The sequence below is a fragment of the Aotus nancymaae genome, unplaced genomic scaffold (genome assembly GCF_030222135.1).
Source record: "Aotus nancymaae isolate 86718 unplaced genomic scaffold, 86718_ANA_hifiasm-v0.15.2.pri h1tg000064l_1, whole genome shotgun sequence".
Lineage (NCBI taxonomy): Eukaryota > Metazoa > Chordata > Mammalia > Primates > Aotidae > Aotus > Aotus nancymaae.
This window is the reverse complement of record NW_026988479.1, coordinates 23,090,673-23,108,656: the sequence shown is the minus strand read 5'-3', so window position 1 is coordinate 23,108,656 and position 17,984 is coordinate 23,090,673. Positions and strand designations below refer to the sequence as shown.

Here is a 17,984-nt window from a genome sequence, read left to right as displayed (position 1 = left end):
GTGAGCATTCTCTGTCCACCAATGGGTTTAGCAAGACAAAAGGGTAGAGTTTATTCAGTTTCTATAAAAACACATTTCTATTATCCATACAGTGACAAAGAAATCCCAGGAAGGGTATTCTGCTGAGTTTACTTTTATTGAACAGGCAGTTGGACAGATAGCATTGTAATCAAGACTCTTCAAGGGCACAGACTTGGTGGAGATGTCTTTGTACCCTCAGATCGGACAGATAGCATTGTGATCAAGACTCTTCAAGGGCACAGACTTGGTGGAGATGTCTTTGTACCCTCAGATCACAACATCTAGGAGAAAAGAGATGGAAAAGACTGAAAGTCAGTGAGTCCATTCCCAACAGCTCTGTATTGTTTTCTATAGCAAATAAGACAAGCTCTGAAGAATTCCTTGTATATACAGATGTGAAGGTAGGTGATTCAGAATCAGGAGTTTATTTTTTCCCTCATGGCTTTCAACAATCTTCCTGTCATTCATCCTAGAAGAGAAGATGGGTAGGTTAGATGCTAGAACCCAGAGATATTACAGAAATGTAGGCTGTATATTTACAGCTGCATATTAATCAAAGAAATCCATAGATTCCTGCACTCTACAAAGAAGTAACAACTTAAAATCACTTTCACATTTTATCACTTTGATACAACAAGTATTGAGCACCTAGCATGTACTACGTGTTGAGGTGGACACAAAAATGAATGTGAGTTAACTCTGCCTTTGATTACATGCAGGCTTCATGCCAATAAAAAGAGGTAGGTGTCATTAGCACCATTTTGCAGATGAGAAAATTGAGCTTCAGAGATTAGTAACTTGTCACTGTCATGTTAGGTCATGACTTGAATCCAATTCCTGTAACGTGAATGTTTTTCTACTGTAGTTTATTGTAGGCCACTAGAATAAAATTAGCTGTCTTCCTTTGCCTGACTCATTCAGGCATTTGAAATCAACCTTTAAAACATTAAATCAATATTTTAAAATATTCTTATAGGGGGTGAGGGCCTCGGGAAGTTTTCTTCCACATAACTGCACATCTTCAACTAGTACCACCTGGGGCATGAGCAGCACTGTCATTACAAACTCAAACCTCCACTTTATTGCCTACATCCACGCCAGGAGGTTTTCTTTGGTTTGAAAGTAGCAAGCTTTGGTGTTCCTGAATCCTTGAAAATCCATCATGAAATTGATAGATATAGATAAAAGCAGTCATTTATTTATCTCATAAAATAATATTGGTATTTTTCTTAATATAGGAATTTCCTTCCAATATAGCAAATAGTGTTTTAATTGAGATAATGCCTTCTTGAGAGTGCTTTGTAAGGAATGGTAGTAGAGCACTGGAAATGAAGTCAGAATATCTACATTGAACTCAAGTTATTATACTGAGTGACTTTATTAAGTGACATTTTCCCCCAGGCTGACGTTCTGTAAAATGGGAAAGACAGTGATCCCTGCCCTAATCAAATGACTATTGTAAGGGCACAAACAGAAAATGCACATAAACCTCTAAAGAGCTATGTAAATCTTAGTAGTTACCGTATAATAGTTATTGCATAATAGAAAGTATTATGTACTTAGTAATCAAAGTGTGGGTGCCAGGATACTCAACCTACTTTCCCAGGAAAGTTGTGACTGCCTGGACTCTTATCCTATTTTTGAGATTTGACTTTCTTAGAGAAACTTTAACCCAGAAATAAAGTTCAGACAATAGTCTTCAACCCCAGTATATACATCCTTACTAGTCATCAGAACAATGTTAGGCCATGACCAATCTGTACCACCTGTACCCAAGATCACACCCTTGAATCTTACACAGGGACCTGAAATTCCATCTGTGTCCAGGACACTTTTAATTTTTGTTTCATTAACTAATACCATAATAATTTCTGTCATTATTAATGCCTGCTATGCAACTCCAGTGGAAAGTATACACCCAGAAATGGAAGAATGGCACTCTTTTACAACACCTTATGTGCTGAGTTCCGGCAAGATTCTTCTTTGTTTAAAGAAATACATCTTACTAGTATAAACCTATGGCAAGTTCTTTATAAAGTAGTTTTTTTCAAGTTGCTTACACAGAGCGAGAGTTACAGGGAAATGTGGTCTATGGTGTGGTCTGTTGGACTGGCATAAAGCTATTTTGACTTTTCTATCCTGAGGTATATGTAACTAGGTGAGTTTGTGAGGAAATGTCACAGTATATTCTGTAAATAAAACGGGGAGCAAACTACTAAGAATTTCTATATAATATAGGGACTAGAACACAATATAGGGAATAGAGTAAAAGTTTAAACTCTCTTTTTATGGATTCTGGTAAATAACCAGAATAAAGGTCTTTAAGTGGGCAGTAATAACTTTGTCAGGTCCATGAGAAAGATAGGGTCTTTGGATTTCATTCCTATCCTTGGCTTCCCCTACACTGCTTTCAGCTGCTAATGTGAAACTAGAAGACTCTAGCTTATTATTCTTGTTTTCACAGTTTCCCATAGTAAAGATTGATTAGTAAGTGTTTTTAATATGGACTTATCTAGTATTGCTTGACTAAGATCTCCAAACCTGGCTGAATAGTTTCTGATTCCATTACTCCCAGAGCTTTTTGTGGCAGTGGAACAGAGCAAAGACAGTGTGAATAATAATAAATAGTATTATTAAGTGTAATGCATTAAAATATTATTTAATAAATATAATTATATCAAAATATCACTGAAAATAATTTATTAAAAATAAATAAGCACTATACCATGGTCTTTTTTTTTAAGTTCATCGTTTGGACTCATTCTCTTTCTCTAAATTCATACTTTGGTCTTAGGCATAATAATAATGGTGCCATTCATTTTTCAGACACTGGGTCAAATGTATAGAAGTCAGTCTTCATTGAATACTTTCATAGTTCATTGGGGTCTTTGGTTTAGAGTATTTATGTGATTTGCCAAAAATCTCATATATGAAGCACAGCAAAATTTGAAATTTGAAGTCATATTTATCTCATAACAAAACATTTTCTCTTATTTGAAAATTTCTATTTTTTCACTTTATATACCATCTCTCTGAGGATGACTATTCATATACAGTCATCAGGGAGAATCTTAAACTCAGTAACATATGTTGAAACATCCTTTCAGGGGTTTAAATAAAATTGGTCAACTTTTAATTCTGGGAAGTAATTTAATACAATGTAAAGTTCAAGTCTGTTGGGGAGAAATAGGGGAGGGACAGCGGGGGGTGGGGAGGCAGGGAGAGATAGCATGGGGAAAAATACCAGATATAGGTGAAGGGGAGGAAGGCAGCAAATCACACTGCCATGTGTGTACCTATGCAACAATTTTGCATGTTCTCCACATGTACCCCAAAACCTAAAATACAATAAAAAAATGTGGACAAAAAAAAGTATATGGGCATTATATAGAAATTGTTTAAATCCAGCTCTGTCACTCTCTGACCTCTCTTGGTCTCTGTCTCACCTTTTTATTGTAAATCACAGAAAATAAAACCTATCCTCAACTAAGTAATGTTATGTTGGAGACACTGCTCATAAACAGTCTATTAATGAACCCAGTAAATAGTTTAAAATATTAACTGCTACATTATTTTTACTTATTTCAGTAATTAGTTATCATTCCAGTGAAAAATGTGACCAATTCTGAGTCACCTGACTTAGTGTCACCTTTCTGGCCAGAGAAATATCCATTACTCAATGGAAGGGAACAAAAGCAGAACCCACTGCTCCTCACAACGTAACCACAGAGCCCAGTCTACTTATGTACTTACAGATGTGGGCATGCTGGCAGTGGTTGTTCCTGGGGTACTGCTCTCCTCACACTTCCCTTTACTGCGGATGTGTGTATTTGTTTGGCGTATCCTAAAACAGATCAGAGGATGCTTCAACAGTGAGAAAATTCTCAGTTATAATAAGAAAATAAATAAGGACCAATGTGCAGGACATTTGGACATCAAACCAAGCTGCATTTAGAGGGAGAATCTGGGATCTGCATTCAACTATTTTCATTTTCAGTAGACATCGTTCAGGCTGTCTCTCTTCTGCTCCAGATTTATTCCCTAGCTCTGGACCTATTCTGTCACATTTCGTATACTTATATATTCATAGAAAATATTGGAAATAAACTTGCAGATCATCTGGTCTAAAGGCGATCTTACATTTATAGATGAGAGAATCAGATCCCAGACACATGTTTAACTACATTGAGTACTAATAACATGATTTGGGGAATATAAAATATAACAAGACAAAAATGATACAGTCTGAACTTTATAGTTGGAATGAATCTTAAGAAGTACGAATTCTAATGCCTCTCACTGGAGAAATATTATGAATCGGACATGTACTTGTTTTCCTCTGGTGATGGGAAACTCATTATCTATTAAGGCAGTGCGATTTGTATTTTGGCATTGCTTAAGTTGAAATTGCTCTCCTATAATTTTCTCTAAAGCCTTAGAAATGAATATTGTTTCTTCTTGTCTCAGATAACCTGATCCTTCTTTATAATATATACTCCCAACTCCCTTAGCCAAACAAACTATCCTGAGGAATGCTTTCTTAATATTTTCATTATTTCAGTTTCTTACTCTAAAGTTCCCTTAAATAGATCATTTTTTATGGGTCTATAAAGTTGATGAACATGTTGAAGAAAATTATATGGCTAATTTAGGCCCTGACATTTACAAGAAAGATTCGGAATTGCAGGATTTCTGGGCTGAAAATAAGGTATATATAGAAATGGAATTCCTGGACAGTTATATTTATTCCTTAAACAAGAATTTCTTAATTCTTAAAACCCTATAAGGTCTATGGATGGATTTCAAGTACTCCAGGTACCAACGAATATTACGTGTATTAATTGTTCATATCACATAATTTTTTTTAAATGTTCTTGAAAAGGGTACCTTTATCTAAGGAATCTTTGGTCTTTGAAAATTTAAGGAACTACTGTCTTAGAAATAACAGTAGGATAGTGAAGAAAAAAAATAACTGTATTTAGGCCCAAATCAATAAAGTCAAAATCCTGTCTGATCTACTTCCTAGCTTTATAACTTTGAACAAATTATCTGGATTCTCTGACCCTCAGATTAACCTTCTGTACAATAAAGATAACAACATTCCATAGCAGGTTGCAGGGATTCAGTGACTGGAATGTGAAGATGCCCCCTTTATCTATAAATGAAGGATTATATTCAGATTTTATGCTTTTAAGCATATGACCTGAGGAGTGCCTTTTTCTTTTTAAATATTTTTCCAGGATTAAAAAGCAGGATATCAGGGAGTCCTATCCTCATGTTCTGGCCCTTGCTTACAGGATCCTAAGAAGGATAAAGTAATACATGAACTGCAGTGTAGGTCTGGGTCCAGGCGAGATGGAAAAACCAAGCTTTGTCACCATCCTCTCCTTGAAAACTGGTCAAATGGAGGCCAGAGGAAAGGGATGCACATAGAGGCAGGGAGAAATTACTTAAAAATTTCAGAGAGCATTTGAGCACAGAAGAAACAACAAAACTAAAGCCAATGATAAAAGTATTAAAATGAATCCCTTGTGCTGAACATAAAATAAAAATATTTTTATATCTAGCAGTTCTTCTCAATCATCTGTGAAGTCAGAAGCTCAGAGAACTGTCTCCATTTCTCCAATGAAGGGAGTGAGATTCAGAATGAGATAATATGCCTCCAGATAGTCATAAATATGAGAGCAGACATCAGATCAATCATTTATTTATTGTGCTTCCTTTTATACAGTGCACTTTCCTTTTGCAAGGTACTACTTCTTTCAAGAGGTAGGCTTAAAGAAATGAGAAATCTGTGGTTATCTTATAGTCACAAGACATTTTAGATATCATATGCTGGGCTGACTTTATATAGCAGTAGTTCTCTACTGTTTTTCTCCACTACACACAGAACAAATGATGTTCACACTCCCATGAGTGTACACAAGCTTATACCAGTATTCTGCAATTGTAACCCCACTATTTTTTTTTCTCTTCTACTCAGTAAAGCATACAGCAATGTAGCTAAGCAATGTAGGTAAGCAATTTGGGGAATAACATCAAATCTTTTCTGTTTTACATAAAAGTAACATAATTCACAAATTTTGAATTTTTAAGTTCTATGATGAATAGATTACTTGCGACACACACCAAATTTATATCAGTGCATTACTATGGCTTAACACTCTAGCTGAGAAATTCTAAACTGGAAGATACGATGGGGCAACTTGAATACTTACAGGTTTTCATGACAGAGCATACAGGGATTGTTGTAGGTCTGACCATCATCACCACAGACAGGCTTTAAATCCTTTGGACAAAGATAACCTATCCTGGGCAATACTCGGTAGTCTTTGCACATCTCAGAATCCTGAACAAGCAAAACATGAAGCAGACTTACTTGTTGACATTCAAGGAGAGTGATGGGCTTGAGAAAACTTCTTGAGTTCCTTAACCCAACTTGAATAAATGGTTGTAAACGGAGTGTGATATAGGTTATACAAACTAAAAGATTGATTTTGCATCATATTTGTTGGATTTAACTTTCTGAATTTGGCAATTTTTAACTAGACAAGGTAAGTAAACAAAGAAACCAGGAATAACAAAACTTTAGTAAAGCAAAACCCCTTTATAATATGTGACACAATTATCTGCCCAAAAGAAGAAAACCAGGATGATAGCATGCTAGAAATAATATTTGCCTTTTTAAGTGAAGGTACTGGTTATATACAGCCTAGAAAGGAAAGACTCAGAGGTAAATACTCAAAAATTGCATGAGTTTTTGTGTCCCAGCTCTACTACTAACTAAAGAAATGACTTATCTAACTTTTCGCAGTCTTTATTTTCTCACCTGAAAATCATAAATAATAGTAGTTCTTACTTCATATTACTGCTTTAGGGGATTAAAACAGGTAATGCATGTAAGTTCATGCTTACCACAGTATCTGTCACATACAAAGTGTTCAGTAAATTTTAGTTGTCAGTATGTTTTCCATGGTAGAATATATATGTGTATTTTCCATGTAAAAGAGGAAACATATTTGTTCTTTGTAGTTTTTTGAAGTATGGGTTTAGTGATTAATGATAATAACAAGAACTTGATTAATTTTTTAAAAAGGCAAAAGGTAGAGCTAAAATATAAATAAATGGATTAAAAAGCAAATAGGATGATGGAAGACTTAAATCCAATGGTAACAGTAATTACATACAATATTAATAACTAAGTACTTCAGTTAAAAGACAGAAATTATCAAACTAGAAGAAAGAAAAGAATCAACTATATAATATTTATAGGAAATATATTTATAAGTAAAAGGATGAGTTCTAAATAACTCACAACTCAAAGTAATCATAAAATTTAGAAATGAATTGAATCACAAGGAAAATACAACCTATCAAATCCCAGCACCAAAGCAGTAATTTGGGGGAAATTTATAACTTTAACACATATATTAGAAAAGAAGAACATTCTCAAATGAATTATCTAAACTTTCATCTGAAGAAGCTAGCAAATGATGAGAATGGAAAAAATTTTAAAATAAATAATAAAGAAGAGAAATTGATGAAATAGAAAATAGAACAAGGCCAAAAGTTAGCTGCTTGAAAAGATTAATAAACTGATAAGCTATTTGAAAAATTGACCAAAGTCAAGAAAACATATATTACCAATATTAGAGATAAAAGGTCATCACTATATGAACTATAGATATTAAAAGGATAATTTAAAAATGTTATGAATAACTATATGCCAAAAAAATTGACAACATAGATGAAATTAATAAATTCCTTGAAAACTGCTTACTGAAAACAGGCACAAAGAAGATATAGAAAATTTGATAGGATTATATCTGTTAATATTCATTTCAGAGGAGTCAAGCAGTATTTGTTTGTTTGTTCCTTTCTTTTGATAAATGATTCAAACATCTAAATGAATTGCTTTAGGTTGTGGTGAGTTCTCCATATTGATATAAATATTCATGGAGGATTTAGATCAGTAACTTATATGAATCTCTGGCAAAGGTTAAACTCAACCAGGTATATATCAATCATATTTTTCAGGTAGCTGGTGCTGTAATGTTCAAAAGGTACTACTATGTTTCTCAGTCTCTTTCTTTTTTTTAACATAACATATCAACTCAACAAATTCTGCTGACTCCACCTTCAAAACAGACCCAGTATCTAACCAGCTCTCAAGAGCTCCACCACTACTAAGATGCTGTAAACTAGCATCATCTCTTCTGTGGACTACTGCAGTAGCTAACTAGCTGTCCAGCCCTTGCCTCCCTGCAGTGTTTTCAATAGATAGCAGTCAAAGTTATTCCTTTAAAATGTAAATCAAATTATATTACTCTTCTCAAAACCTTCATTCAGAATACTAGGTGAAGTCTTTAAATTGTCTACAAAATCCTTTATAACACGCCCTCCCATTAGCTTCCTGACTTCCTCCTCTACAACTGAGGTAGCTGTATTTCAACAATACTAAGTGCTTTGCTATGTTTTCTGCCTGGAATATGTTTTCCTCAGATATACCTAAAGAATCAATACCTTTACGTCTTGCTGCAAATGTTGCCTTCTGAAAGAGTTCTTCCTTGTATATGCGACTTAAAATTGTATCCCCTCCACTCCCCATCTCAGAGTTTACTGTACCATATTTTTCTGCCTTATTTCCTCCTTGACATTATCTTTTTATTTATTCATATTATTTATTCTATCTGCTTTTCCAAGATACTATGAACTCCATGTAGTGAGTGCTATCTGTTTTGTTTATAGTTATAACCTAGCATACATAAGTAATGCCTGGAAAAATAGCAGGTACTCAATAAGTATTTGTAGACTGACAAAGGGACTGCTGCCTTGATGAATTGATGACTAATGAAAGATTTATTTCTCCAAAAGAAATCTCAGCTTTAAAACAGATTGTAGATTAGGAGGGAGAATGAGAGGACTACCAGTCTACTGGTCATATCTTATTTCTTGCTGCTATCACAGATATGATCACTTTGTGATATTTCATTTAGCTATTTACTTGGATGTGTGCATTTCTTCTATGTGACTACTATACTTCAATAATTAAAAAAAGAAACATATTTTGTGAATAGCTCTTCTCCATGTCTTTGGATCCCTGATGCAGAGCCCAACTTACCAGAAATATGTAATTAATGCTTATTTCATGTATGCAACTCATCTATTACCCTAGTTGAATTGGATGAACAATTAGGTAAAATTCATGTTTGATACCTCTCTTTCTCCTTTTCTGGGTCATCAGCCTAGGTGCTAAAATCTTCCTTTTAGGGCCCAATCTGAGAATCTGCTTGATGATCTCATATCCTCTTTGCTTCTTTCTACTCCTCATCTTGCCAAGGCTCTACAAAGTAAATCCTATCATGCTAATGTACACCAATACTTACATTAGTGATGGCCATCAGCCGAGAGAAAGAAAGAGAGAGAGATGGGGCCTTGTTCTGTCACCCAGGCTGGAGTACAGTGGTGCGATCATGGCTCATGGTAGCCTCGACCTCCTTGGCTCAAGCCATCCTTCCACCTTGGCCTCCTAAGTAGCTGGGACTATAGGCACAAGGCACCATGCCCAGCTAACTTTTTTTGTGTGTGTATTTTTTGTAGAGACAGAGTTTCACCATGTTGCCAAGGGTGGTCTCAAACTCCTGGGGCCAAGGCATCCACCCGCCTTGGCCTCCCACAGCACTGGGGTTGTAGGCATGAGTCACCACACCAAGCCCAGCCTATATTTTAAATAAGAAGTTTTAGCTACTGCGAATTGCTGATTTGTGGAAATCTACACCTGTGAGCATGCTCAGCATAGAGTTCTAGGATGTAGAAATGGATTTGGTTGGGGGAGGGAAGTAAGCAGAAGCTTCTTGGTCTGCTATAATTACAGAATTGAAGCACCTGACTACGTATTACCACATTTGAGATAAGTCACAATTATTCCATACTCACATTGAAAAATTTTAAATGTTCTAATAATCTTAAAGGGCACAAAATAATCCACTAAGGAGAAATCCCAGAACTCTCACCAAGCATAAACTGCATTTAGTCCTCAAAGGACTTCAGGCCGCACTGAATAAACAAATCTCAGAGCCTTCTATGAAAACAGTCAATGGCAATAGGTTTTAAAAAATCAAGAAAATTAAATTAATAAGTAGCTTTTCAGAAATAGTCCTCCTTACCAGAGAACTGAGAGAATCTAGGCTGTCTTCCTCTTGAGAAGCTCTAACATGGGATGGCTTTTCTTGAAGCTTTGCCCTTTCCAAAGCTTCTGTTAGACTAGAGAAAAAAAACAAAAAGTAATTTAAAATAATATTCACAGGGAGCAGTTCCTATAATTTCCAGTGAGAAGTTAAGCAATCCTCATAAAATATGACAGAGGCCGGGTGTGGTGGCTCATGACTGTAACTCCAGCACTTTGGGAGGCCTAGGTAGGCAGATCACCTGAGATCAGGAGTTAGAGACCAGCCTGGCCAACATAATAAAACTCCGTTTCTACTAAAAATACAAAAATTAGCTGGACGTGGTGGTGCACACCTGTTATCTCAGCTACTCAGAAGGCTGAGGCAGGAGAATTGCTTGAACCTGGGAGGCAGAGGTTGCAGTGAGCTGAGATTGCACCACTGCACTCCAGCCTGGGCAACAGAGCGAGACTCTGTCTCAAAAAGTAAGTAAATAAATACAGACATAAATAAATAAAACAGAATCACAGAACATTGAGATAGTGACCAGGATGATACATTAAGAAAAGTACACAATTAGGAGCTGGTTTAGAGCTTCATCACTTAACAGAGGACAAGTGGCTTCATGTTCTTAAGTTTTGATTTCTAGAACATAAAATGAGGGTAGTATTGGTAATTCCTTCCTCAAAGAACACTCACTGTGAAAAGCTAAATAAATTTGATTATTGCTGTGTTCACAGTGCGCTTTACAACCATCATCATCATCATCATCATCATCTATAATGTCCATGGGTCCCCATTTCTAGTCGTTTTTTAGAATAACCCAGAAAATAAATTCCATAGCCTTAAGATTCTGATTTAATATAGTTTGGCGTGTAAAAAATTGTATTTATTTTTAAAAGGCATCTCAATTGAATCTGATCTAGTTACGAAATAAATATCTCAAAGAATTTCTTCTAATTATGATGTTGAAAGTTGAAAAAAGTTGTTTAATGACACAGCTAGTATACATCGTGGTTAGATCTTTGATGTAGAATTTCTGTCTCCAAGTCTAAAGGTTCTTTCTACTATGTTAGGTGTTCTCAGCTTGAGGGCCTTAATTCTAAAGACATTTTAAAAATCCTATGGGGTTCATAAACATACAAATTTATTCAATCAGCAGTTTCTAAAAATGCAGTTCCCTTGCTAGCTGCAGGGGGAGCAGAATCCTCTTACTCACAAGACAGCTTTGCACATGAAGCACTTGTTTGTATAGAACTTTCCATCAGCACCACGGACTGGGTCACTCTCTCTAGGGCAGATGAGCTCATTGTTCCTTATATAGTTTCGAAATTCACTGCACTCATCCTAGAAAATGAGAAAGGGAAAGTGAACATGGCTTTGTTCCTTTTTTGGCTTAGTGATTTTTTCAAACTTGGTTTTAGAAAGTCCACAATTAGCTCTGTGCTCAGACTCACTGTACTTATCCTGGCAATAGAGGCCAAGGAACCCACAGGTTGCCTAAACTTTGCATCCTCTGCTTCATTCTGAATCTCTCTGCACTGGTCCTGAAAACGTAGGGAAACATAAAACAACACTGGACAGACCTTCCTGTTTTCCTCCCCCTTTCATCCATCCTTCCTTTCCCCTATTTTCCACATGAAGCATGCTTTTGACAAAAGGATAATTGCTCAGGGATCTTTCTGTATAAATGTGATTGTTACTGTTAAAGAACTGAATGAAGATGTCTTCTCTGCAGTCTTGAAAAGCAAATAGAAAAAAAAAACATCATGCATGCACACTACTAATTTTTTAATGCTGATAAAATCATCTGGAGAAAATGGAAAAGAAGCTAAAAGGGAAGCTTAGTTTATATTGCCTGAATTATTAACATAAATGTCAACAATCTACCCAAAGCTTTGCTTTACATTTAAAGTGTCAAACATAAGCATGCAGTTGAAGTGGTAAAGAATTCTACCCTCTACTTTTCAATCCATGTTTTTCCTAAGGAGGAAAGACTAAAACAATAATTGACACACACTGTTAGAGAATTTTCCACAAAATCAAAAAAGGTACTAAACCCCGAAGCCCCAAAAAAATCTTGCTATGATCCGAAGTGACAATATTAGCAAAATCAATTTTCTTTGAAGTTAAGAGATTAGTATCTGTATTATTCCCAAAACTGGAGAAGAATGTGAAAATCTGAAGGTGAAAAGTCAAATAGTTATTTTGGTATCCTTTAAGAAATAACCTTTGCATCATTTGAGGCCTTGGCAGTTGATTTCTCTTCATTATTCTTTTTTCTTTCATTAGCTTCTCTATCACTGCAGAATAAAAAAAAAGATAGGGTGTTTTTTCTAGGGTTGTTACTGAGTTGTCTTTAATCACGCATTTCTTCAATTCCAAACATTGGCAAATCTAACACTATTTTCTAATACCTAAAAAAAAAAAAACAACTAAGAATACTTTTTTATAAGCTAATCAATTCTGATTGTTGGAATTTTCATGACAATATGTTTGCAGAAATGCTATCAGCTTTCATAGATTTTGTTACTATACTCTTATCCTATGATATGAACCTAAAACAATATGAACATAAAAGGCCCTTATTTTTCTTACATAAAACAGACTTAAGACTCTCATCTTGAAAGTTACTATATTTCTCATGTTTACTTTTCTAATTAAATTATAACTAAACTCACACTTTTGCTTGTTATTTACATAAGTATAATGCTTTGAAGTTCATAAACATTTTTTAAATGTCCTCGAATCTCCACAAAACTATATTGTGCAGTTATTGTTCCCTCAGGAGGAACTGGGGCTCTGCAAGATGAACTGGCCTGTCACAGGTTACTTAGCTGATAAGCTACCTCTTCCTACCCCAGAGGTTCCAGGTATGATTATGCTTCACAACATCAAAATAAAAAAAAATCTTGTGAAAGTGCTTTGGAAACTGTCTCTTCAAAAGAGAGGAGCTATTTAATCATTAATGTCTGATGCCAAGTACCTCAGGTTTTAAAAGTAACAAGAACTATTTTCTGGGAAACAGGCACAACTATCAAATTCATTGATAAATCTTTTTACGTACAAGATGCTCTGACACATAGCACATTTATTGATGTGCATCTTGCCATACGGGCCTCGAACAGGGTTATTTTCTCTGGTGCAGATAAGCTTCCCATTTCTCTGCATGCTTCGAAATTCACGACACTGATCCTACCAACAGCAGCAATAAAAAGATGTTACTGTGATGGCAAAATATTTAAAACCTGAGAACATGATTGACTGATTAGACATAAACTCATAACACAGGAAACAAAACCAGAGAAAGTAAAATTTCAATCTCTACCTAAGAATTTTGAATCTTCTCCATTGCATCTCTCTCAAATGATTGTCTTGCTCTAATGGAAATTCTCTACTGCCTAAAGCAGCCCATCCCTTTAAAAACTATATGTATATGTATATGTATTTATATATGTATAACATATGTGGTATTGTGAGCACCATATATATATATATGATCCATATATATATGTATATATATATACACATATATAAATGTATATATATACACATATATATACATATATATGATCCATATATATATACATATATATATATATATATGACCCACCACATATATATATATATATATGATCTTGCTGTGTTGTCCGCCTGGAGTGCAGTGGTTCAATCAGAACTCATTGCAGCCTCCAGCTCCTGGGTTCAAGCAACACTCCCACCTCAGCCTCCTAAATAGCTGGAACTACAGACATGTGTCACCATGCCTGGCTAATATTTTCAATTTTTTTGTAGAGATGGGAGTCTCTCTGTGTTGCTCGAGTTGGTCTTGAACTCTTGGCCTCAAGTGATCCTCTCACATTGGCCTCCCAAAGCACTGAGATTATAGGCATGAGCCCCGATGCCCTGCCTCACCTCATTTTAATACAATTTTCTCTAAGGCAGAGTCCTAAACCTGTCTTCCTGCGAGTGCTGTCTGTATTCCACACATAAAAAGTCTACTTCAAAAGTCCTGGAATGAACTAAAAGATACTTTTCTGACAAAACATACAAACATGTAAATTTTCAGCTTTATTCCTCAACAACAATTTACCAAGAAAAAGAAAAGTATTATTATTGTGTGAGGTGCTTTATCATGTGGTTTAATATATTTCCTTTAGTGGTCGTAAAAATCATATAAGATAAATATTCATCAGCCCCATTTACAGATGAGAAAAGTAAATCTCAGAGGTATTAAATAAAGTCGGTGTTCAATTTGTGATCAGAAACCTGTTAACCACCAGATTATACATTTTTACTTACTTGCTTTTACAAGGCAGAGAATAAAACTCCTATCTGTGGATATGTATGTATACAGCTGCCTTTTATGTTCATTGAAACATAACGAGCTTGAAAAGAAGCCAATGGAACCAAGTGTACAGACGGAATCTTTTACAAGGCAGAGAATAAAACTCCTATCTGTGGATATGTATGTATACAGCTGCCTTTTATGTTCATTGAAACATAACGAGCTTGAAAAGAAGCCAATGGAACCAAGTGTACAGACGGAATCTAGACTGTATTAAAATCTTCAGAGAGCTATAGAAGTCTCTGGAACTTCCTTTAAGCCCAAAGAGCCAAAGTGGAGGTATGGGAACATTACCATAAAGAATACCACAGTAACCTAGATTGTATTTGCCCTTCTTTCTTTAAATTGTGATGGCCATATACAATTCCAGGCCTTAATTTTAACTGTAGCATTTAAAAAAATTCTCTGGAATTAAATACCTATCAACATATTAAATGTCTCACAACCACCATTTTCACAAATGACTGGAAGTATTTTTTTTCCAGGTGCTCACAATACCACATGTGCCTATAATAGCACTCATCTGCCTGTATTGCAACTCTGCAATTCAGTCTTTGGCTCTTCTATTCATTACTTATGTGTAGTTACTTCTCTTAAGTTTTTCTGAATTGTAAAATTGGAACAATATTACCCACTGCATAGATTTGGGGGAGGTTTAAATATAATTACTGGTAAACCTTATTTAACTTTGCATTTGTAGATAAAACTGTAGCTCTCTATTTGACTCTCTCTCTCTCTCCGCCCCATCTCAGTATTTTCTTTTTGTTTGTTTTTTTTTTTAAAGACAGGTTCTCACGCTGTTGCCCAGGCTGGAGTGCAATAGTGTGATCATAGCTCACTGCTGCCTGGAATTCCTGACCTCAAGTGATCCTCCCACTTTAACCTCCCAAGTAGCTAGAGTTACAGGTGTGCACCATCATGCCTGGCTATTTTTTTAAATTATTATTTGTAGAGACAGAGTCTCACTATGTTGCCAAAGCTGGTTTTGAACTCCTAGGCACAAGCAATTCTTCTGCTCTGGTCTCCCAAAACACTGGAATTAAAAGAGTGAGTCACCACACTCTGCCTAATATTTTTTTTATGGTTGTTGCTGTTGTTTCACTCAATATTTTCTACATATACATATATATAGTATTTTTCTGTTTGAAATTTTTAAAATAAGTATCATAAAGTTAAAATTTTACCAAGATTTTAAATAGATGCCCTTTAGAGATCATGTGAAGTTGTGCAATAAGGTATTTTATCAAAGCCATTCATCTACCAAAATACACAACAGATATTCCCAAAATATTTTTAAAAATGATAATTAATATTAATGTTTCATTTTCTTTAGTCACTACAGGCTTAATGAAAAGTTGCTCTGCTAGTAGAAAAAACCTTCCTAGAGAAATTTTACTGTTTTGCTTTTCTAATGGGAGGCTATCAGTGGATTAAAAGAGACTGTGCTGTGTAATATTCTACATGTTGGTATTTTAGTGTAGAGTACTATTTATAAAGATCAAAATTAAACACTAGGTGGCAATGAAATGCCAGGTCAAGAATTTATCACCTCAAACTCCAAACTTTTGATACTAATTTTCTTTGTAATCTTTGGCATCTGATTGCTTGATATTTATTGTTTAAAAAAAAATCCAGAAACAACTGGGTGTGGTGGCTCATGTAATCCCAGCAGTTTGGGAGGCTGAGACAGGTGGATTGCATGTGCTCAGGAGTTTAAGACTAGCCTGAGCAGCAGCAAGACCCTGTCACAAAGGAAAGAAAAAATTCAAAAATGAAATTAACTGGGTAACTACAATAATTTGACAATTGCCACTGGTTCTACAATTCCATCAGAATCACTCTTGGGGAATTGAAGAGCATGCTATTTATTTGCAAGATGTGGCCATGACTTCATTGTTTACCATTATATCACCAATGATTGGGACAGAGTCAGCATTTCATGAATATTTGTTGAATAAACATTCATGAACTAGCTGAATTCAGGTATTAGTGTGTCAACATCTATTACCTCCTTGTCATTGCTCTTTTCTCCTGTATTGCTCCTGTCTTCATCCTCTTTCTTTTTTTTTTCAGCTGCTTCCCTTTCCCTGTGGAGGTGAAGAGGGGAATGAAACATTTCAATCAAAGTGGGTAAACACCTCATTAATTACTAGATCTGCTTCTAAAACAATTGTCATTTTCCCAAACTGGTAAGAAATGATTATTATACTTTAAGACTCACAGTCAAAAAGTCATTTTGAAGAATACTCACAATTTTTCCTTACACATAGCACACTTATTGCCATGTGTCTTGCCATCTGGACCCCGGACAGGGTCACTTTCTCGAGTGCAGATAAGTTTTCCATTTTTCATTTGGCTTCTAAACTCATCACATGTATCCTGAAAAAGTGGAAAAAGTGTATTCCAAGTGCTGTTTTTACATAGTATTTGATTGAATTTGAGAATCAGAGAATTTCTTTCCAAGAGGCAGGCAGCCATGTAACCTTACTGTGGTAGGCAAAATAATGGCCCACAGAGAGAGACATCCATGTTCTAATTCCTGGAACCTCCAAATATGCTACTTTACATGGCAAGGAGGAATTATGGTGAGAATATGGAATTCAGATTGCTAATCAGCTGAATTTAAAATGGGGAAGTTACCCTGGATTATCCAAGTGAGACCCATTAATCACGAAAGTTCTTATTCATGAAAGAGGGAGGCAGGTGAGTCAGTGTGAGAATGACATAGCATGAGAAGCGCTCGACTGGCCATCACTGGCTTAAGGGTGGCCACAAGCCGAGGGATACAGCTAGCTTCTAGAAGTTAGACAAAGCAAAGAAACAGATCCTCACTTAGAGCCTCCACAGAGGAATGCAGCATTACCGATACCTTGGTTTTAGCACATTCAGACTCATTTAGAACTTATGGAACTCAGAAATACAAGATAATAAATTTGTGTTATTTCAAGCAACTGCTTGTAGTAACTTATAGTAGCAGCGAAATAATACAAAAACAAAGATAAATCCAATATATTTGCAAATCCTCATTTTCCCTATCTACAAAATAAGGTTAAAAGGCCATATTCAACCAGGCTACTGAGATAATTAAATAAACTATAATTTATAAAAGTTCCTTTTAAAGTGTCAGGCTTGATCTTAGGTTTCTTCACTGAACAAGTTATCAGTGATAGTCACTGATAACTTGGTGACTCATGGCCTTCTAAGGGCAAGCTCTAGCTTGATCACATTGACACCTTCTTCCATAGTTTTGATTTGCCAAAACTCAAATAATAACTCACCTTCCCTGATACTGATCCATTCTCATTTGATCTGGAACCGGAATAATCATTTTTTCTCTCTGCTTCTCTTTCCCTGGAGGAGAAAAAAAGTCAATAATCATCTTGTGAACACATATTAACCCTGGATTATGCAGTAAGTGTTCTCTGTAAATGACAAGAGGTCAACTCTCT

At 35.4% G+C, this 17,984-nt stretch overlaps 1 protein-coding gene across 3 annotated transcripts in view; it reads right to left on the bottom strand.

The window, feature by feature from the left end:
• Positions 1-229: 229 nt before the first annotated feature.
• SPINK5 (serine peptidase inhibitor Kazal type 5) overlaps positions 230-17,984 on the bottom strand; it is a 75,695-nt gene continuing 57,940 nt past the window's right edge. For 2 of the 3 annotated variants that reach the window (XM_021664936.2, XM_021664935.2), the window contains 11 exons: positions 17,814-17,886; positions 16,787-16,914; positions 16,544-16,622; positions 13,255-13,382; positions 12,418-12,490; positions 11,645-11,734; positions 11,407-11,534; positions 10,188-10,284; positions 6,240-6,370; positions 3,775-3,865; positions 230-490 (listed from right to left, as the gene is read on the bottom strand). In XM_021664936.2, the coding sequence (XP_021520611.2) occupies positions 482-490; positions 3,775-3,865; positions 6,240-6,370; positions 10,188-10,284; positions 11,407-11,534; positions 11,645-11,734; positions 12,418-12,490; positions 13,255-13,382; positions 16,544-16,622; positions 16,787-16,914; positions 17,814-17,886 (1,027 nt within the window). In that variant the 3' untranslated portion in view covers positions 230-481. The remainder of the gene's footprint in view (positions 491-3,774; positions 3,866-6,239; positions 6,371-10,187; positions 10,285-11,406; positions 11,535-11,644; positions 11,735-12,417; positions 12,491-13,254; positions 13,383-16,543; positions 16,623-16,786; positions 16,915-17,813; positions 17,887-17,984) is intronic. The other variant, XM_021664937.2, reaches the window with a different exon arrangement.